Here is a 23,435-nt window from a genome sequence, read left to right as displayed (position 1 = left end):
CAAGTGACTATTCGCTCAATACGACAAGTAGCTACAAGCTCCTCATGCCAAGTGGCTCTCCTTATTTTAAAAATTGGGTAAATTACATAATTCTTCAATAGTTTGGGGTTGTTTCAAATTAAATCATAAATTTTATTTACTTTTTTAATTAAAACCATTACCTTTTTAAATTGCTTCAATTCACTATTTACATAAGTCTATGTTAACTAGAAGCAATAGAAACTCACATAAAATTTAGCTAAAATCTATCCAAACACACACACACACACACACACAAAATCATTCCATGTAAACTTATAATAAAAATAAATTATTTAGTTATTGTTATCAAAACATTTACAATAAAGTATAATAAGTAATTTAGCCACACACACGCCACCCATGCACCCACACCCTATAGATTTAGCCTACTGTTTTCTGATAGTAAGATTTAAACCTAAGACCTACCACAACCACAACCAACTCTTTGACAAATCAGCCACCTCGCAAGGACCCTTGGTTTTCAGCTAGTTTTGGTACTCAGTAACTGCAGGAAATTAGTTCTACTCTTTAATGGGTTTGCAAAGCCAGATTGGAGGGAAAGAACAATGATGGCAGATCTTAGTCACTGCAACAAGCTGGTTTAGTGTTTAAGCTGATTTTTGTTCCGAACGTTGTCCTAGAAAATGTCTGGAACTTAGCTAAGTTGGCTACTGATGTGCCAACTCACTTTTGTTGACCTCATATGGTTCAGTTTGTAACTTCACTGTTTGTATTTCTTCCTTTACTGGTATCAAAAAAACAAAAACAAAAAAAAAAAAAAAAACTCTTCTTTTGTGTTCTAATTCATGACTAACCCTTGTGGACAAAAACAGCAAAGGGTTTCATTCTAGTAAGTTGGGCTCTTGCACAGGCTTAGTACTTTTTATTCCATCGTAAAGCATATAGAGGATTTCCTTTGATTGAGAATAATACTTGCCCTTCTCCCAATATGTAGGGTGCTCTTCTTTTGGGCCATCCCAAATTTTTTGGGAGTTTCCAAAAATGAAAGCATCTATCCATTTAACATCTCTATTACCCTTTAATTTCACATCACATTTTCTCAAATTTGGACCCACCTTTTCACTTGAATGAGGGCATTTTAGGATGATTATGTTGTTTACCTTGTTTCATAAGAATGAATTTTCAATGCCCATCTATTTTCAGATGAGGGAGTAAGACTTTGGTGGTGTACAGTTGTATCTGATTATGTTATTGACTTATCATTTAGCTTGAGTGTGATAAAACCAGAAAGTTTCTCTCAAAGTATATGTGACCATTAACTTAAGACTTAATTGTTACGAGGGTGAAGAATAGTAAGATTACTTATCAAATGATGCAGTAATTCTATGTCATTGCTACATAAGTAGTGTACATATTAAGGTGTGGATAAGCAGTTCATAGCCAACTTATCTTCAAGTAACCAACTGTCAACCTAAAATTATGGGAAAACTTTCCTTCATTCCAAGTGTAATTATATGTATAAACTGGAATGAGGTTTCAGAAAGAGGCATCATCGCCTTGAACTAAGGATGTGGTTCTACATAAGTTCAGTATGCTTGATGGAAAATTCATCATTAAAAAGAATTTCTTTCATCTTTTTTACTTTCTAATAAGTATTGTTTTTCTCTCATATCTCAAGAATGAACAGTTGGGCGGACCATTCAGAGTTCTTTATTTGCAGACACCTTGATTAACTCAAGGAATGAAGCTGTTTTATAGTTAGCATGCAATTACTTTCTGTCAATATTTCACATATATGTCCTTCAAGTTCTGATTTCATATTTCTTTCCTATAGACAATAAACATACTAATGTGTATCACTATCAACAGGTTGTTCCAAATGCTGGACACTCTGCTAATGAGCCAGGCATAGCTGCAGAACTTGTCACTGCAAATGAGAGGCTGAAAAATATCATCAAGAAGAATGGACTTTGAAAGGACCTGCACAGCACACATCAGAAGATGAGAAACAAGCTTCTTGTTTGATGTTCCTAGATGATGACATCTGAGAGAATTAAGGTTCCAAATAATTGAAGCTAGTTTAGTGGAATATAATGTATGTTGAGTTTTAATGTGTTTAGAGGGTATAATTAAGATTGTTTATTGCTCCACATTGGCACTGCTTCTATCACCAGAATGAAGACCTTGCTAGTCAACAGAGCCATGGTTTTCCCATCCCACTTGATTTATTTCTTGAAACTTGGAATTTTTGGTTCAATACACTGCAAGAGTGTGCAGGGGCTATACTTTTATTCAAAATTATTCATCAGGAGCAGCCTAGGTAAGCAAGAGAAGTGCTCATTTGACTGATGGAGGTGATCTCTTGAACATAATAATGCATTAATCTATAGCATTTTGTAGATTTGTGTATTGCAAAATGGGGCTTGTGGTCTGTCTGGATAGTACCAATGTTACAGATATGGAAATTATTTATCTTGGAATAAATTTTTATGTTCATATGAAGAAGTTTGGTGGCATTCCTGTGAGCTGGACCGCGAACTGAATGGTTACCCTTTTCGTTTCACCAAAACCACTTAAATGGTTGGCATGCCCTCTGCTGAAAGAAGCACTATGGAGTATTACCCCTCTTGCCCAATTGAAACCTAAGGACCCAAGGACTTGTCTCTCCATTTGTGAGGGTTTTGCTGCCATTAGTCTTTCTAAAAAAGACAAAGTATATATTAAGGCTCAGTGGTCTCATGCTTTGAACATGAAAGTTTTTGGTAGAAATGTAGGGTACTTGTATGTTGTCAAAGATTTAGAACCCTGTGGAACCTAGTGTGACAAAGCTCATGATCTTATTAGAAAATTACCTTTTGATGGAGAAATGACTATTGATACCATTGGCTTCATAGGGGGTTGTGGCTGCTTCAGCATTCTGGACTGGGCCAATGTGGAAGTCCTTTCCTTGATTAAGCAGGAAATTCATGCCTTGGTTAAGGTAAAAGACTCTACTGACTCTTAACTCTTAAGTTGTAGTTTGTTAGTCCTATACTTGTTAAAGATGTTTGTTGTGGAGGAACCTATGTAGTGGCAGGTCCTCGTGACCTCCCTTGGGTGATTTTTGGAGATTCAAACAATTTCCTGAAGAAGAAAAATATGGGGGTCGTAATATCTGTACTAAAAGAGTGTGCATATAAGGATTGCCTGAATCACTGTCAGATGATAGAGCTTAGGATTTTTGGACAAAAGCTTACCTACTCAAAATATGAAGGCTGCCAGATCTAATTCAAAAAGAATTGCTAGATGCTGCATAAACACAAGCCAATCTAGAGGTGTTTTCTTTAAGCAAGAGTTCCTCACTCAAGTTAAGTCTTATCACTGTCCACTTCTTTTGAACCTTTTTCCCAGTAGAGATGCTGGTTTGATCAAGCCATAATAAATCTAGGAAGGTACTTGGGGCTTTCCCATCAACAAGAAAGGAGAGAGATAGAAATGATTCAATTTTGAAATAGAAGTGCAAGCAAAATTGGCAGGTTGGAATTGTCATTGTCCTCATCAAATCAAATCTACCTCTTCAGCTGTGACCAAAAGTTAAGAGTGAATTTGCGTAATCAAGTTTGAGACCTTGGACTATGTCTTTGTGATTGAATTTTGATTATTAAGTCATTGTGCTATCATGTGATGGGTCTTACGTCGAGTATATACTAGATTGGTTTGAGTTATATAAATGATTACAAAAGGTTCAAATTTGATTAATCCTCGTGTGGGAATAACAAAGGTGTGACTAAATTTTAATTTGTTAGTGACATGGGTGTCAATTGCTAGCTAACAATATCCCATTCAGTTTGAGAATAAGCTTTCCCTGATGGGGAATAACAACAGTAAAATAATAAGTAATAGGACTGACACATTGTTTATTTGAAACTACACATAATTGTTATGTAAAATTAAACAAGGTTTTAATCATGAAAATTTAGTAAAGTCAAAGGAACAACGTGCTTTAAACAGCAATAAACAGGACATATTTTTCTAATAATTTTTAAAAAAAGTATCAGAGACTTACAAATCGATCATCGTTTGTTGTTCTGTCCACTTTCCTTTCACCATCTTCATGCACATCATACTCAGGTTCACTTTTTCCATGGACTTTTTAATTTTTCTGAGATTGGAAACAAAATATCAATTGTATAGCTCCATGAATCTCAATTATTAGAGGAAAATAGTTTGATAATAAACTTAATAGGAATGCATTTTTAAGAATTCCTTTTGAGTTTCTAACCAGAGGCCTTGGAGCTGTTGTAATTTCTCTCAGAGGGGCAAGTTTTGTCTTCGAGTTTGCTTCCTTAAGAATCCCTCTTTCCTAAAACAACTTAATTGACATCAGATATGAAGGAAATTCTTTTAACTGTCTCTTTAAACAGACTGGGCTGAAAAAGTTCACATACATCAGTTCTTAGCCTAAAAGGCTTGGGATTTGTGGGCTTTAGTTTCCTATACTTCACACTAAGAGCACTGGTGGCAGGGCAGCAGAGATGGAACGGTCTTTTAAAGTCTTACCTGTTACTCAGTTAACCTGCATCATTTTTGCAAGTTGGGAAATGAGACTAGGATGAACAGTTTGTACAGAAGCAGATCTGACCAAAAAAATATGATGTTCTAGCAGAGAGGCAACCTTTTGTGATACTTTGAAGTATCATGTTTCCCCAGAGTTACTCTTTCACGGTGCCCATTATTCTGATTCTGCACGCTGTAGTCATTTAACACAAAAATATTGTTGATATATTATCTGCAAGAAAATAAGACCATCATGATAACAAGAAATTGTGAATGCACAAGTTCAATACCTGTTAACATTTGATGCCAAAAGCGTTTTTCTTTTCATCATTATCTAAGACTCACTGTCATTTTCTGTATCGTCACAGGTCACAGCATTTTCCTCGTCATCGTTTGACGTAGGACAACCAGAACAAAACTAAAATAACGGAAAAATAAAAGAATATGACCTAAGAGTCAGCACCTAGGCCTTGCTTGAAGTCAGCACCAAGCGGAGAAACTACTAGGAGTCAGCACCTAGGATAGACCTGGAGTCAGCACCAGACCAAAAAAAGACCAAACGGCTATTTTTTTCATTCATCAAAATATCAACTAACTCCTCAAGGAGTACAATAGGTTGTTTATATAGGATTGCTAAACCCTAGTTCTAATTGGCTAGGAAACCTTAATTGCCTTATTACAAAAATAACCTTGCTTTCTAAATTAAAATACTAATAGCCCAATAAACTAATAAAACCTAAAACATAAAAATACCATTGACTTGCAAACAGAAATAATACTAAATAATAATCTTCTTGCGTCTCCCTTATCATTCTCCTCTAGTTGGAGAAAACTCGACCTCAAGTTCTAAAGTGTTGAAGGATTAGGATGCTGACAGGTAACACTTACTTCAAGTCTAGAATCACCTTAGGGAGCACAGGGAAAAGAAAAACATTGAATTACACCACATCAAACTCATTTGGAATAACAAAATCAATGTGTGGAATCAGTATAATCTCTTCTTGAACCTTATGAACCATAGGAAGCATTATGGTTTGAACCTCTTCGACTTCATCAAGATGTAGATCTTTAAGGACTGTGGAGGGTTGATCAGAAGCACATTCAACAACTTCAACTTTCACACCATGTGCACCCTCTAACATAATACTCTCTTTAGGCACCATCTTTTCACCTTGTTGCTCTTCAATAGATTAATTTCCTTGCACGCTTGTTAAAGCAACACTTGTCGAGACATGTATGTCTGTGTCAACATTAGGCTTTGGTGTTGTTGGAGGATTCTCCACGACCAAGACATCACCGTCAATGTTGTCTTCTATGGGGGCAGCAATAAGTTCATCGTGATCAATTATCCTTGGTTTCCCAATTGAATCGGGTTGAGTCTTCATTTGCTTCATCTGAGCAATCCTGTCTTGAATATCTTTCATGAGCTTTACAGTTAATTCCGTTACTTCCCTGGTAGATAATTCCTTAGTAGATTGTTCAAAAGTGCACTGAGGACATGAAATGGGATGAGGATGAGGATTCATCGTATTTGCTTCAACTTGAAAAGTACCACACTTAGATTGGGGTTGATACTTAGCTCGACCGTATGGTAACAAATACTCATTACAAAACTTTTATTTCATATCTTCCCACACACTAATGGCAGGTTCATAATTCATATAGCGGAAATATTCAAGCTTCTCCCAAAACATTTGTGCTTCACCTCTTAACTTCAACTTAGCGTACCTAACCTTTTTGTTATCTGCCCAATTTGCTTGCTCAAAGAATTGCTCCATCACATTCATCCAGTTGACAAAATCTCGTAGATAAGTAAGTATTATCACCATCAAAATAAGATGCTTCAGATATTGCCATAATAACCCAATGAACAAGAATCTTATTGAGTGATGTTTACTGGGATGATCCTCTTGTGGGCATTTTTTTTTTTTTGGGTGTGGGGGCCGGGTCTTCTACTTGTAAAGGAAAACTGGTGTTGTGTAAGGTGGGCTTAGGGCTTGTTAAAAGGATCGGGCTGTGGGTTTTGCAATAGGATGACTTTTTTTTTTTGGGTGCTGGCCTATTGGATTGAGCTAAATTTAAAATGGGCTGTGTTGGGTTCTTTATTTGGGCCGGATAAAATTGTGTTTGAGTGGCTAATGGGTCAGGTACAATTTTGAGAGACAAATGCGCTGGTTTTTTTTTTTTTTTTTTAAACAAAAAGCTTGGTTACGTAAATGGTTAAAGAAGGGAAATAGGGGAATTTAGACAGGCCAATGGGTTACCTCATGAGATTGGATAGATGCAGGTTTGGCGTTGCAGTAGAACCAGCAGCGTGTGAGGCTGAGGCTTCCGATGGTGTTATGGTTGTGGTGGTTGGCCCTTCCGGCAGCTTGTGATGGCTGTGGGCAGCAACTTTGGAACGACGGGGTGAGATCGGTATTAACGAATTCTTGTGGTACCGTTCTGGTGGAGTGGGTTATGGGTTTTTTGGATCTAGTTTCCTTTATGGGGGTGGCTTTTGTGTGGGTATTGTGGTTTGATGGGAAGAGAAACACGGCAATGAATTTTTTTTTATTTTTTTTTTGTTTTGTTTTGTTTTGTTTTGTTTTGTTTTTTTTGTTTTGGGCGATATTTTCTGGTTCTTTCCTATGGTGATGCTTTAACAGATCGGTGTTAAATCTGATACCAAAATTGACGCAAGACAACTAGAACAAAACTAAAATAACGGAAAAATAAAAAGATATGACCTAGGAGTCAGCACCTAGATCTTGCTTGGAGTCAGCACCAAGCGAAAAAACCACTAGGAGTCAGCACTTGTGGTAGACCTGGAGTCAGCACCAGATCAAAGAAAGACCAAACGACTATTTTTTTCATTCATCAAAATATCAACTATCTCTCAAGGAGTACAATAGGTTGCTTATAAATGATTGCTAAACCTTAGATCTAATTGGTTAGGAAATCCTAATTGCCTTATTACCAAAATAACCTTACTTCTAAATTAAAATACTAAAAGCTCAATAAACTAATAAAACTTAAAACATAAAAATACCATTGACTTGCAAACATAAATAGTACTAAATAATAATCTTCTCGCGTCTCCCTCATCATCTTTTTTCTTGACTTTATGAATTTCCCTTCTCCCTAAACTTGATATTATTTTCTTCTCATAATCACTTCCTCCACTAGTCCCTTCAGCTGCTCCACTTAGAGATTGGGAATTGGGAACATCTTTTTCTACTGAATCCCTTTCTTCAGAACTTGGTAGGGCAATAATGTCACCTCTTGAAGAACCTGAGAAAACTTAAACTGAATTCTCAACTTTCTGGGATTTCACAGTTTTCGAATACTCTTCACGCCCATTTCCTTAACTGCTATTAGAAGTACCTGATGCAGAGTACACTTCAAAAGAACCACCCCTAGATTTCTCATCCATATCCATGTCACTAGAATCGTCCCCTTCATGAGGCACACGATCATGAGAGGGTTGTGTCTATTTCATTTTTCTTTCTCTACAAAATTCTTGAAGATTTGGCTTCCTGGACCTTGCGATTGTGAGAATGCAAGGAATTAAAAACCCGGCTTTTAGCCTCTCATCCTCTTAATGGTTTTCATGAAGCATCTCTAGGCAATGGTTTGTTATGGCCTAATACTTGCGTCTTTCCACTGGTAATCGCAATATTCTTCATTGCTGAACATATTGTTCTCACAGGCGTATTCAATCCTGCCAAAATCTTTGCCTTTACAGCTTTCTTTGTTATGGCCTAATAGTTGTTGCTTTTGGGTTTCAAACACTTCTAAATGTATTAGGATTTGAGGTGCTTTCAATTCCTTAGAGTCGTAAGAGCCTTAGACACATCAAAAGATTGCTTTGCCTTTAAATCTGGGGTTGCACTGAGCTTAGTAGGTGGTCTGGCTTTCAATTTGGTATCAACCAATTTTTGAGAAATTGATGAAATGAGGCTTATATTGGGACTTCTTGCTGCCATGACCTGTATGGTTAAAAGCCATCATCTCTAATTTAGAATGAAGAAACTTTGAGGAAGAGTTAAATTTAAAGAAAGGACTACCCTGAAGAACAAAAATTTTGTAGATTGCTTCGGAATCCATTTCTTCCTCATGCTTCTGGTCACATCATAAAACACAATTATTATAAACATAGGGCAACTCAAGTCAATTAAGTGAAAATTGCAAGACATAGTTTAGCAATTAAAACTTAAAAGTCTCACAGACTCCAACTACATGCTAATCAACAGGTGTATTGAACTCAAAAGTGCGTTCAAATTCCATTAGAAAAAAAACATTAGGCATTGAGATATTAAAATGGATGACAGGGATCTTGAGCAATAGTGGGATCAATTAATTTTGTTTATTTCCTTATATATGAATATGATTTCAACATAACCAGGAAACCTCAATAGCTGTATGATCCACCAATCTTTGAAAGTCTTGGGGAGCAAGGAAATTTTTTTAAATGATCATTTTTTGTTTAAAGTACAGTGGTACTTTTATCCATTTCTAACAAATAAGCAATACGCTCTAATTTAAGTTGTCTTTTTCTCTTTTTCTCTTCTTCTCATAAATCTAACAACTAATGCAATAAATTATAGTAGGTACCTCATACCAAGATTTTATCTAACAATATCAATATTGATCATGGTTTATATTAAAATCATATTCAATACCTTGTATTTCTTTCAAGTTTTCATTAAATTATACTGGGATTTTAGACAAAGATTTTGATTTCTTGCCATGGCTTGAAATTCAATCAGATCTTATTAAAAAAATTTCAAAAGGGAAGAAAAAAAAAAACCGATGGTTTTTCTTTTTCCCACTCCCCCCCTTCCTTTTTGAAGTAGATTGGATACTGTACTGATACCTGGGCAGCTTGACTTGTGGTTAAATCCAGCAACAACGGCATGAACAAAGAAGCAAGACATGATTGAAGAAGTTTCGTGAGGCACAGATATTCAACGGCTTGACCTGATTCACTTGAATGAGTTCAGAGCAGATTCACACCTGGCAGTTTTGGTGTCCATAACACATGGGTTGATGTCTCTTATGAGGCCAGTATCTCCAATTTGTGTCATAGAATAATTCAATGTGCCCATCACATATTATGGCCAAAATTATATAGAACAAAGAGGGAGGAAAAAAAAACCTATTGCATTAGCAGAAAGTGCATTTATTTACTAGAAGAAAGACTAGGATTTAGAGGATCAAGATGAATTATAAATCACTCACATTCCAAGAATAAACAAAATTTTTTACTTTTTATTTTTAAAAAGCTCTACTTCTAATACAAAGGCATTTTTTATTATACACCACGTATGCTGATAGACAAAGTCCTAGGAGAATACAACCAGAAAATTAAGTCCTAAGTTCAAGGGCAGAGTAATGCAGATGAGCAATAACCAAACAATATTTTCCTCTCAAGAACAAATAGCCCCTTGTTTCAACTGTTCCAAGAACAAGCTCTAGTTTTGACTTTGTTATGGTTAACACTGATTATTGAGAATCTTAAATATTCTTACAATGACTATTCAATTTCTTCATTTGCTTAGCTAACCTCTCTTCCAACAGAAGAGCCTCAACATAAGAACAAAGTCTACTTTTGATAATGCAAGAAAGAATTTGGATTTCAAAGAAGCAAAAAGGATTGCAAAAAGTGATTGAATGAATAAATAAACCATTTTGAATGTCTGACATATCGAGCCTTTAATATCACCCCGAGAAATAAAGCATCCTTAAAAGAAAAATGAATGCAAAATGACAAATCAAAAGAAAAATTTACCAGGTGGGCATCTGCTCTGAACTTACCCAAATAAGTAAGGTCATGCCATTGAATCTCTGTACCTCACAAATAACATTAGGTGATTCAGATGTCTTGCTTCTTTTTTCCATTTCACTTTTTCCTTTGGAAAAATGTTTTAACTTTAAAAAATGTACATCTTAATTTAATTTCATGCCATGCAAGAAACTGAAATCTTTGTCCATCCCAGCATAAGTTAATGAAAACTTGAAAGAAATTACAGGTATTGAATATGATTTTAAAATGGACCATGATTAATATTGGTATTGAGAAACAATACATAAAATCTTGGTAAGAAGGCACGAAAGTGTGGTGTGCAATCATCAATTCATACCTGGACTTCCTTGAGTGGCTCATAGAAGCAGCTTCTACTTGCCACCATAAAAATGCATAGGCAATTGCAAACTCCAGAACTTGAGTGTCTTGCTTGGAACATCTTTTTGTATGTAGGAGATCATATACTCAAGAAAAACTTTTAAGTCCATCCAACATCTCAAGGGGAGGAGATATCAGTTGCCCCGCATCATTAAAATATAAGCGGTGTCTCTTTCAGGAATTAATGATAACCCCACCTATTCAAAACCAAATCAGAAAGCATATTCTATTCAGAAAGCTAAGAAAGTATAAGAGGCCACACTGCCACAGGTGCAGATCATCTCATGAGGTGCCAACTGAAAGGCTTAAGTATCTTTAAATTAGAAAGAAATGGACGTGCTGAAGCTTATTGTACTAACTTGAGGACTTTCTGAATTTCTAGCCACTTCTTACTTTCTTTTTTTAAACTAAATTACCTTCCTCCTTTTCTAGTATTAATTCTATACTATCAACTGTCTCCAAGATTTATTTGATTCGATTTCTTTCTTACTTTTCTACTTATCTCCATACCATAGCCAGATCATTTCATTTGATTCATATGACTCTTTCAACCAGGTACATCTGTCAAACCACCATCTTCCTTTTACAGACTTTATATCATCTTCTTTCATTTCTAGGGTAGACACCTCAAGTAAACATGTTAGAAGAAATGAACTATTATAGGGAGAAAAAAAATACTAATACTTGATGATAAATCTATGCAGGTCATGCCTTTTTGGGTCCACCAACTGGAAAAGCCAAGCTTTAAGCAAATCACCAAGTTAGACTACACCTGCTAAACAAGGATATGACAATGCATTTCGATGTTTAGAAGGGCTCCTTAAGTAGTTTGACTCAGAATTCTTGAAAATAGATACATTTTTTTATTGGTAAGTTACAAGCGCACCCAGTGGGTCTTAAACCCATGACCTCACCCTCCATTCCATTATTATGGAAGAAGAAAGTGCCAGGTGAAATATAGATGAGAAATAGCTCAGTCAACATCTTCTGTGAATTAGCAAAAAATAGAATACCAAGGGCTAGTACTAATAACAAGGACATCATAGAAGTCGGCCATCTTCTGGAACACCGACGTCAATTTGATATATTCCCTGCAGCCCATCTTGATCGCCAAGATTGACTGTTTTGGCTGCCACCTTTGTTTAATCAGTTGTGACCATGTAAATTATAAGGTTGCGATTCCCAAAATGTATAAAGAATAAATGCAGCTTAAACTATGATAGTTAACAACATTTTGAATTAGATTTAAATTTAGGGTAACTATCAAAACCTTCATCAAGTCAGAACCAAGGAAAATCCTCACTGAGCAGGATAGACCAAGAAAAAAGGAGCAAAACATTTCAACCACTTATGTCATGTATCTAATTCAGAAAAAATCCATCAATAAGAATATGTATTGATTATACTTTTTTGATAGAAAGATAAATATGTATTGATTATACTTTTTGATAGACAGATAAACATATATATTGATTATACTATACAATGCCAATATCTCAAATGAAGGTAATTAGTAAAATGATAAAGCCATAGAAGTTAGCATAGACTATTTTAATTATTAGAAAGCCTCTACAATAAAAAGTACGGCATATAGTTAGATGAGAATTACAAAACTGGTGGCCACCACAACTTGCAATCCTATCTATCATTTCACAACCATGAGGATAAGGATGTTATTAAGTCATTTATTATAACTTAAAAAAATTCCCATGGATAGCATATTTCGAATAGAAAGAAACAATTTTTGTTTCTGAAATACACAAAGCCCATACTTAAACTCAATCTGTTTTAAATTAATAAACCTATCTTACATCCCCAACTTCTCAAAGAATGCAATCCTTAAACATTCAACCCAAAATTAAGCCCCATATCAAAAAATATCAAAGAAGTTCAACTTATGAATGGAAAATCCCAATGAAAACCACAATCATTTCATACCCACAAATACATACAATCTTCAATACTTTTTTCTTCTTTACTTGTTTTGTGTAAAGCCCATTAATCTCTTCAACCCAGGAAAGAACACTGAAAGAGAAAATTTTGCAGATGGGTTCTCTTCCAACAAGTATTCCTCAACCAACTCTTTCACAGACCTAGCAGACAATGGATGAAAATCCATACTCCAATCTGAAACAAAACCTTTAACCAAAACCCATTTTTCCTCTTCATCCATTTTCCTCCACTTCATCTTCACCTCCTCTCCTTTCAAAGCAAGGTACTGGCACAGCTCTGTGAACAGGAGCTCTTTGCTCTTCTTCATGGCCTCCTCTCTTTGCACAAAATGGGTGTTTATCTTTGCCACCTCCAAAGCCAAATCCGACGCAAGCTCTGCATCGCTGATTTTTTTCTTGGCGCACGAGATTTGGGTTCTGGGTTTGTTGCTCAAAAGGGTTGTGGAGGGAAAAGTGCTGGGATGTAATTTTTGAAGTAGTGGGGTGATTATAGAGGACAAGAAAGGAACTCTCAAAGCCATTAAGGTTTTGTAGAGATGGGTTGTCTTTGATTTATTTTTGAGGATTTTTTTTTAAAATAACAATAAAACCTAAAGTATATTATTAGTTTGGCAATGTTTCAAACATATTTGGTTTTTTATAATTCGAGTCCAGAGAACTCGATTTTTGGGTTGAAAATCGAGTATATTGTCCTCGAGTTTCTTATTTTGCCAGCAACTGAGGTGGACACAGTGTCCACGTAGGCCCAGAAATTGAGTTCATTGGACTCGGTTTGTAGGTGCAGAAATAAAGTTCATTGGACTCAGTTTGGTTTAAAGGAAATCGAGTCCATTGTACTCGTTTATGGAAAACGAGTCTATTGAACTTGATTTCCTTTCGGCCATCCACGTGTCCATCAAAAAACACAGATCGCACGCATTCAAAAACACTAAGTTCAAAACACACAGTTCTCACTCTCAACTCTCATTCCCTCTCACTCTCAGTCTTTCTCTCATTCTCACTCTCATTCCCTCTCGATCCGTCGCCGTCGCTGTTGCTGTCAGTCCTCATTGCCTCTCACTCTCAGTCTCTCTCTCACTCTCACCCTCATTCCCTTTCGCTCCATCGCTCTCAGTCCTCATTCCCTCTCACTCTCAATCTCATTCCCTTTCACTCTCAGTCTCAGTCCCTCTCACTCTCACTCTCACTCTCATTCCCTCTCACTCCACGCTGTCGCTGCCTGTCGCTCCATCGTCGTCGCTGCCTCTCGCTCCCATCGCTTCGTCTTTGCCTCGCTCGGCCTTTCTCCCTCAGACATTGATTTTGGTTGGCTCCAACTACCTCACAAAAGTAAAGACTCTCTCTCTATTCCTTTCAATTGATAGCATCATATATGGGTTTGCTTTGATTATTTATTTTTTTTGGGTTTATTGGTAATGGATGATTTTCTATTGGCATGCATTGTACTTGATAGATTTTGGGGGGTGCAGAGTTTGTTGCATATACCATTTTTGATACTGTGAGGCATTTGTAACTTTGTATGACCAAATTTATGTGAGGAAATGATTTGTTCAATTCAAGTAAAATGTAGGATTTTGATTATGGTCATCTAGCTGGCCTTTAATAAAATGTGCTTAATAGAGCTCTTTTTTTTGGGGAAGTTACATATTTAAATCACAGTTAGGAATTAAGATCACAAATGAAGAAATTATATATATGATGGGTGTCTTCATTTTGAATCCTCGTGTAATTCTAGGAGTTTACATCTTGTGTGATAAAATTGAGCAATGTTATTGATACAACATTTTTGACAACAAATTTCACACCTGTTGAGTTCGCATATTATTATTGAATCTCATAAGAGTTCATCATTAAATACTATTTTATTATCTACTATTAACAACTTGCCACCTTAGATAGTTATATTTTTGTTCTGCTTATATTTTAAACAAAATAAACCAATAGAAAAAAATTAAATTATACTAAATTACCACTTAAAAATAAACCAATTCGACACTATAAATCCCAAAGAATTAAGATTATCCCAAGTAAACTCAAAGTTACATTTTCGTTTTCTTGCCTTCAAAAAAAAGGTTGCATTTTGTTTTACATCTGGCCCAAAGCTTATAATGAAGAAATGTAGAAGACTTAATTAATTAGCTCATACTGAGTTTTTGGCAACATATTGAGTTTTTTATATGTATTTTTATTCCCTGTGGTTGATTGTCATACTTATTGTTTGTGCAAGAAATTAGGCTATACATTGAGATCCTTGTCAATTTATCTTCAACATGTGCTTATATTACTCTTGACTCGCTAAACTCCGTGCAGTATGGTTGCTGTTCCTGCTCAGATCCCTGATGAGTTCAGTCCTGGTCCCATTGAGGATTCAGTGTTAAGGTTTCTAAAAGAACATCGATCGTGCGCTGTTTAGGAAGGCAAGGTAAAATTAAAACCGACCACCTGCTGAATATTCACTTCTTATCCTTTTACATTATGTTGATTTTTTTTTCTTCCCATTTCTAAAATTCTAAGTTTGTCAATGGTATTACTAGGTTTGAATGCATAGTCATGCCCATTAGTTGGGTTAAGTTAGATTGGTTGACTGTTGCACACCCTTATATAAAGGTTGCACTTAGATATTGGTCTATTCCATGAAAATGTGGATTCTCAACAATAACGACAACAAAAACCTATTAATTGGGTAGCATCAGATCAGACCACTAGTAAAGGAGATGGTTGTCATTAAGATATAAGAAAGTCAAAAAGGCTCAAGGTTCTTTTACTTCTTTTTTTTTTTTTTTTTTTCCCTAACAAAATATAATGCCAGAACAGTCCTCCCTCATTCTCTCATATTGAACAGCTCTCATTTAAATATGTGAAATCTTTTTCATTGTCCTCTAAACCATTTCAAAATATAAAACTATTTTAGGCAAATTTATTATCAAAAATCCCACTCCTGGAAGTTACATCCTCAAATCTTAAGCTATCTATGAATTCTAAAATAGAAGATGAGGAAATATTTAAAAAAAAATAACCATTCAATCATACAAACATCTTAGCAATGTTTGACGATGTTGTTTGGATGTTTGTTGCTATCAAAAGTTTTACTATTTCACTTATGCTAATTGTCCACAATGCAACCCCCATTCCAAGTTTTAGAGCTTTTGTGACAATCCCATTCAAATAGCTTAGCATCCGATCCACCGTATTTGGTAACCCATGATACTCCAAATAAAAGTAACGCAAATGATCAAATATCTCTTGCAACCCTAGAGTGAAGTAAATGAGCTCAATTGAGGCACATACAACCCTAATAAATAATAACGTTACACTTCTGAAGATTATCCATTGTTATAATTCTATCCAACACTGCTGTTCATCTAAGGAATCACTTTAACCCCTCAAAACTTCATAGTAGAGTGAACTTTCAACTTTCCTTTTTTGATGGTTTCTAAGATATTTGATCCTCTTTCTAAAAGGGAAATTAGAATCAATGTGCCATTCCCCACAGAACACTTTACATATCTCACAAAAGTATCCCAACCATCATAAATATATATATATATATATATATAGATATATATAGTTAACTAGTTATGATAAAAGTAAACCTCCAAGTTTTGAAGCATGTCCTTTAACTTTTCACGCCTTCGCCTTTTTGCATTGTCATCTTCATCTCCTCCTTCTTGAGCAGCTAACTTGTCACTCTCAGCCACAAGTTCTCCATTACAACTTTCACAATGAAAAAATTCATCCTCCATATATACTCCTGAACTGTATTCTTGTTGTCCAATTCATCTTTCAGTTTTTTCTTCATACGGTGCAATCTGTACCTGACGACATCATAGATTTGCAACACACCAACACCATTTTTCATTTAGGCCTTTTAGCAGTAGCCAAAATATGGTCAACATCTGATTAACTAGAGAAATGGATAATTAAGATTGAACCAAAAAAAAAAAAAACCCATAAAAAGAAAAGGATCATTTTGCCTCTGTCTAATTAAATCACTAAAAATTGAAGGTATGATCTTATTAAAAATTAAAAATATTGAGCATATTCTAGACAACAATAGGAGTGAGTGTGCATCTTAACCTTTTCTTCCCCCTCTTTTAGAGGATGACCATCAGCTGTGGCAACTACAGCAGCACTATATATCTTCGCACCCTTAGCTGTCTGTGGTAAAACCAGACAACATATGGCATATGAAGAATATATCTAAATAAAAGGGTTTATATAACTGAGCCAATAGCTAGTATGCATGAACTTCATGAGAAAATGAACAAGCAACAACAAGAGCAGTTGAAAACACTGAAGAACCAAAAGAAAGTTACTTTCTAATAGGATAAGTATGACATGTACATTAAATAATTCTAGTGGAAAGAAAAGAACACTCATCAAAATTATGGTAAGAATTGCACAATGTAGAACCCAGCGGGGTGGGGGGGTGTTTGTTAGAAATGAGGCATATGCGAATATTATTTTTCCAAATTAGTTATGCAGTAAGCTAAGGTTATGGATATCAAAAATTTTATGAATTCCATTTATAAAAGCCTTATTATGCATTCTAAGTTATTGGTATTTTGTTGGGCTGTGATTAGAAGGTAGAAAAGAGGCTAAGCTTGAAATTCCAGGAACTTTATTAGGAACTTGACCTTCAGGAGTGCTACAGATCGGGCCTTAGTGTAATGGCAAATGTCTTCCACCCAAAGCGACAGGTCACAAGTTCAAGTTATACAAAAACCTCATGAAACATGAAGTTAGTAAATTTAATATAAGTTTGACGCCGTTGAAGGTCCTATTGTTTCACTTTCTCCATAGGATCCACATAATGTGCAAAGGAACTGCACACAAAGTTTGCCATAGAGTGTACAAACTGCTGCTATTAAGTAAACCCTTATATTGTTTCACTTTCTCCATAAACTATAGTTTTACTGCTGCTATTAATTAAAGCCATATATTTTCTCAATTATCAAATTGAAACGACTATGGATAGAGTGTTATAAATTAAAATAAACTTCATATCAGCTGTAACTCTGCACTGTGCACTAGCATTCTATCAAATGTATTAAGTGCATTGCATCATTTTATTTTTCTCCCGTTGTTGCTTTTTTTTTTTTTTTTGGGATGATATTTTAATTTCCCTTGATAACCGCTTTATTTTTGTTTTTTGGGATCAATAGCTACAATCATATATACAAAGGTTATGACATATTGCATCTCATCACCATGGTTCTATCATGTGTAGGATCCGAGGGCACTGAAATGCTGTGGTTGTAATGACGAGTTTCGAAAATGATGTCCCATAATGGTGGATGATCGCGACCTCGACATTATCAAGAAAGTTGGATTAATTGGGTTGTATAGGACCCCATGTAGAGAGATTGATCATAACTTGATAACGGCCTTCGTTGAGCGATGGCGGCCTGAAACCCACACCTTCCATCTGCCACATGGTGAGACAACAATCACATTACAAGATGTGGAAGTTCTTTTCGGGATTCCAATCGATGGTGAGGCAATTGTTGGAACAACTGACTTAACATGGGATGCTGAATGTTAGAGTATGCTTGGAATTACTACTAATGGAATAGTGCTTAAAGGACAAAGGATCCTAATTAACAAGCTACTAGAAAAAGTTGACCAAGGGTTGCCCAATGATGCAGCAGAGGTGGTTGTGCATCAATATGCACGGTGTTATATTCTAGCACTCCTGGCAGACATAATTTTTGTCGACAAGTCTAGTGATAGGGTGCATACGATGTGGTTGCAGATGTTAAGGGACCTTCGCAATCCACCTCAGTACAGTTGGGGGAGCGCTTGCCTTGCATGGTTGTATAGAGAGTTATGCAGGGCAACCGACAGAGGTGCCAGTCAGATTGGTGGGGCCTTGCTACTGGTTCAGTATTGCGCATTGTTCAGATTCCCTTTTTTGTGCCCAAGGAAGGAGGACCTCCCACCAGATGATGCATATGGCCCACCATTTCCACCTTCTCCACTGTCCATTAAGTAAGTCTCTTCCTTGACCGATTCTTTCTATTGGAAATAGATCCATAATTTTAAATGACATGACACATTGTTAGACATAGAAAATAAAATTTTAACCTTGATATTCATCAAATTTTGAAAATTAATAGGATTTTTATTTATTTTTATATATTGTTTTACAACCACTGAGGTCATATGTTATTATTGATGTATAATACAAGTGTTATTAATCACTAATCATATGTTTAGATAATCATTTATTGGTATAAACTTAGTGGTATGTAATGTTAAATTTACGATTGCCCATCATTTATTGTTGTTGATTACTTCAAATTCTCAATTCCAAGTATTGACTCCCTCTTTCTTAATTGTAGGACTGTGTGGGTCATGACCACAAAAGAATAGCCCCCAAGAAATCTGTTTGGTCTGGTACTGTCAGCTTTTAGATTGTATGAGTCCCAACCAGGTACCCAAATTGTGTTTCTTCTATTGTTTATGACTATTGTATTTATTGCTTGTAAAATAGCTTATAGTCGAAAATAATGGAACATTGCATAATGTGCTGCCCTTTTATTTGGCTATTTCAGGTGTTGTGGGAACCATATAAAGATGAATTAGCCCACCTACCTCCATTTTGTGTCGCAGGAAGGGACGTAAGGACAGCGAGGGTGCCACTTGTATGTTTCTGGCTAGTAGAGAAACATACACCGGACCGTGTTCTTCGTCAGTTTGGGATGGCACAAGAAATCCCGCCATATGTTGATACTGACGAAGCCTTTCATGCCATAGACCTGAGGGGGAAGATAACGGTGAATTGGAGGCACAAACATTATGGCCATATCCAAGTATGGAATAGTCGAGCACGATCTCTATGTCATGGAGCACGACTAGAAGGTGATATGTCGCCTGCTCATCCATGCTTCGATTGGTATGGTAAGGTGACTTGGAGGTTCGTCGACCATACTATCGCTTCACTTCTTATTATGGTAATCACTTTGACCTTTCTTTTCAATTTTTGTTGCGTAACACCATTTTTGTGTTAGATGTACTAATTGTATTTATTTACTTAAAGGTTGCCAGTCACAAGCAGATGTTGACGTGTTATACAGTAGGCAGTCCTGAGTACAAGCATATTTCAGCTGTACTTAAATATTGGAACGCCTTTACCGTATAACTGCCCAACTTCCCTTGGAAGAGACCAATGGGGCAAATCCAGATGTGCCAGAAGATACTGGACGACCAAGCACGAGCTCAACTTGTGCCAGCCATAGCCATGGTCAGCGTGCTGCACCCTATCAGGTTGTCAGTAGGCCGGATCCCCCTCCACCCCCACATGCATCTCTTGCGCCAGAGTTCCCTCCACCCCCACATGCATCTCCTGCCCCAGAGTTCCCTCCACCTCCATATGCATCTCCTTCCCCAGAGATCCCTCCACGTACTACTCATGCAATTCCTGACCTAGAGATCCCTCTACCTACTACTCATGCATCTTGTCACCCCGAGATCTCTTCACACACCCCACATACATTTTTTGACCCTGCTCATCTTTCATTTACTCCGCCATCCTTTGATCTCGGCTATGATTTCAGTCAGACCCCTCCTAGGTAGACGGTTGCGAAAGCCAAGCAAGCAATGGCAGGGCCATCAAAGTTTTAATGCTCGATTAATTTGGATAAGTAAAGAAGAATGTGAAACTCACAAAATCAGCTATTAAGACTGCTACTGGATCATCTTCATGCTCATCATGAATTATGTTCAAGTCAAAAAGAGTCCAGCCAAATGAATCATCAAATCCAGAGCCAACATTACTAGTATTTGGGATTTTAACATGCACAAATGTAGATTATGACTTCAAATAAGCTCTATTGCAAGGAAACCATTTGATATTATAAAAAGGTGCCTGCAGAAGCCATGAATACTAATATTCGCAGATATGGTATAAGTGTAGTATGATAAGGATCTTCACTATGAAATTCCTGCCAGGGTGTATGAAATTGGACTAGACCAACTGGTCCATATATCCAAAAAAAATATGAAGAAAAAAGACACATCTTTTCTAGTAAAATCTAATTTACCTAACCTCATTGTTTTCATACATTAGTATTATTTAGAATTTGGAAGGACACATTTTTTCTTATCTATCTATTTGCTATTTAAGGTTATCAGCTCAGTAACCAAACAGGTGACTTAGAACTCTTTTACATTTCAACTTCCAGCTTGATTTTATAAACAACCATCCATATTTGCATGTGGAAAAGTAATATTAATGAAAATGGTGGATGCAAGAATTCTCCATAACTCGAAATATTAAAAATATTAAACATAGGGGGAAATTTTTTTAAATTGAAATGCATAATATATTTGGTTTGTAATAGGTAACAATTTTCTTAAAGTATCATCTATAGGCAATCATTTGTAACATAAGGACAAACAAGATACACCTAGAATTGCAGACAAAAAAACTCCAGTGAGCAATTCTATCTGTAAAAAAATATAAACATCAACCTTGAATAGAATCTACTCAACTAAAGGTCTGCATTAGACACAGAACAAAATGGAAAAGCATACAAGGTAGGCCTACCTTTAATACATAGTTTGCAATGTCTTTCATAGTCCGGTAATCACCTTTAGATATATAACTTGCAGTTAGGGCGTACAAATAGATGAGAATTTGGAAGTCAATAAAAACGCTAACTTGTAATTAGGTTAGTCAAATGTGATTCCAAGGGGGAAAAAAAAATACACTTCTCCTTTTCCTTTTTATTAGAAACTAAAAGTCTTTACACAACGTCATCATCACATATTTCCCATTCTCTAGTTAGTTGTTAAACATTACCCCTTTTTTATATAAATTTTCCTTTACCATTTTTTTTTTATATATATACTAGAATCTCAGTCAAAAAATATATACAAGAATCTGTATTTGTTGATTTTAGGTTAAAGTCCAAAGCACACTAGTTTGGGGGTTTTTTAATTTTACATTCAAAAATTTCAGAATTTTGATTTTACCCTCTAAAGTCATATTCCGTTTGCAACATAAATTTGCCAAATGTTTAGTTCTTCCAATAAAATGATGCCATGTGGCACTATAAAAATGATGTAGCATCATTTTATTAGACAAACTAAACACATATTATAACATTCCAAATACTTTTTTTTAAAAAATTACATCCTTATGCTTCGTTTGAGAGTTCATGAGGAAATGAAATGATCATTAAGCCCTCGTTTGGGACTTTTAATGGAGGGAATAAAAAGTCAATTCCCTTGTTTGGGAGTTTAAATGGGAGAGGATGGAATGGTTAGGGGGAAATCCTCATTCTTCTCTATTTCCTCAAAGCCTTAAATTTTCATTTTCACTAAAATTGGGAGGAATTGGAGGAAATGGCTTTTTTTTGAAATTTTACAACACCCTCAAGCTGAGTCAGCCCACCACAGGAAAGACACAGAATTGAGCACAGATTTGTATGTTCAAAAAAAAAATATTTAGAAATATTTATAAATCACCATCATCTCCAGCACAAATTATCCTAGAGAGCCTAAAGAAATAAATATTCAAGAAAAATGAAATATAATAGAATCCACCATCAATTTTTTAACTTGGGTACAGCAATTGACAATGATCCAGCAAATCATAGCTCCAAAATAAGTAGCACCTAATAGTACTTGTAGAACCATCACCTAAAAAAAATTACATTGTAATGGAGAAATGGTACATAAAAGGAAAAAAATATATATATAAAAGTTCCCAAAAACGACCACATTTCGACCCACTTCTATGAAACCTTTGCCAGAGTCAAACTTGTTTAATATGAAAATAAACTCATACAGGTGAGTTAACAAGCATATTCAAGAGTGTAACCAACGCATAAAAATATGACAATAATAAACACATAGCATGGCTTAGCTCGTGTTTAACTACCATAAAAATTAAAAAAATACAAAGTTCAACTTAAAGCATACAATCCAAAAGTTCATAATTACATGAAAGTTCTTATAACATACAATCTAGAAAGTCCTTTATAAATATGACATCCCAAATGAAGTTTCATAATTCAACCTAACACAGTTCAACTAAAATATAAGTTCCATGAAACTTGTCAAATGCTAAGCATCACATTTGATCAAGTTGGAGCAACCAAAAGAGAGTGCAGGAGTACCACCCATAGATTCCTTGTTGATGTCCAAATTCATAACATCTTCCTCAATCTCATCCAATCTTCATTTGTACAATTTCTATGGCAAAAAATACAAACATTAATAGTTACAAAATATAAGCATTAAAAGTGTAACTTTTGACTGTGAACAACTTAGACCAACTAAAAAGCTGTAGATAAAGCAAACAAAACATAAGAGGATACCTCTGTAATAATCTTGTCAAAATTCTGTATTAGTAAATATTCCATTTAAGCTACATCCTTACCGACCACTAACTTAGGCAAGCAAAATACTCTCAAGAAGTCATTTTCATTATTAGAACTCGATATAGAGAATTCTGGAGACTTCAAAAGTAATTACACATTTCCAATTAAACATGGATACCCATTTATTTTGCAAAAATCAATAGTTTTTATCATCATGCCAAATTTACAACCATAGTCAGATAGGTCTTCAACTAAGTTAAGCATTAAAACCTATATGACAACAATGTGAATATTGTCATGTGCTTACCTACCCATTAAAAGGTCTCCAAAAGCAAAATATTAGTACCAAGTTGAGCCCATTGTAGTTTTTGTCAATCAAGGAAAAAAGCATCTCTCTCACTCTCACAGTCACACACACACATGCAAATAGGACATAAATCCTCATAAAGATTGAGCCCATTAGCTATC

The 23,435-nt window shown here is 35.6% G+C and overlaps 1 protein-coding gene and 2 long non-coding RNA genes across 3 annotated transcripts; all 3 read right to left on the bottom strand.

The window, feature by feature from the left end:
• Positions 1-1,730: 1,730 nt before the first annotated feature.
• On the bottom strand, positions 1,731-7,158 carry LOC111988948 (uncharacterized). The gene is made up of 6 exons (XR_002880491.2): positions 4,809-7,158; positions 4,637-4,711; positions 4,410-4,537; positions 4,244-4,324; positions 4,028-4,123; positions 1,731-1,962 (listed from the first exon to the last, which is right to left on the bottom strand). It is a non-coding gene; the product is annotated as an uncharacterized LOC111988948 (long non-coding RNA).
• Positions 7,159-7,348: 190 nt separating this feature from the next.
• Positions 7,349-11,353, bottom strand: LOC136063548 (uncharacterized). Its single transcript, XR_010625171.1, has 2 exons — positions 10,644-11,353; positions 7,349-8,489 (listed from the first exon to the last, which is right to left on the bottom strand). It is a non-coding gene; the product is annotated as an uncharacterized LOC136063548 (long non-coding RNA).
• A 1,306-nt stretch (positions 11,354-12,659) lies between these two features.
• LOC111988950 (uncharacterized) lies at positions 12,660-13,157 on the bottom strand. The gene has a single exon (XM_065764074.1). The coding sequence runs from the start codon at positions 13,155-13,157 to the stop codon at positions 12,660-12,662; it is 498 nt and encodes a 165-aa protein (XP_065620146.1).
• Positions 13,158-23,435: the final 10,278 nt, after the last annotated feature.

The sequence above is a fragment of the Quercus suber genome, unplaced genomic scaffold (assembly GCF_002906115.3).
Source record: "Quercus suber isolate HL8 unplaced genomic scaffold, Cork oak 2.0 scaffold_540, whole genome shotgun sequence".
Taxonomy (NCBI): Eukaryota; Viridiplantae; Streptophyta; class Magnoliopsida; order Fagales; family Fagaceae; genus Quercus; species Quercus suber.
Note: the sequence above shows the minus strand (reverse complement) of the source record. Positions and strands in the feature narration are given on the sequence as shown.

Excerpts from the sequence above, each read along its gene's own strand:
- LOC111988950 (XM_065764074.1), bottom strand. The coding sequence starts at position 13,157 with ATGGCTTTGAGAGTTCCTTTCTTGTCCTCTATAATCACCCCACTACTT.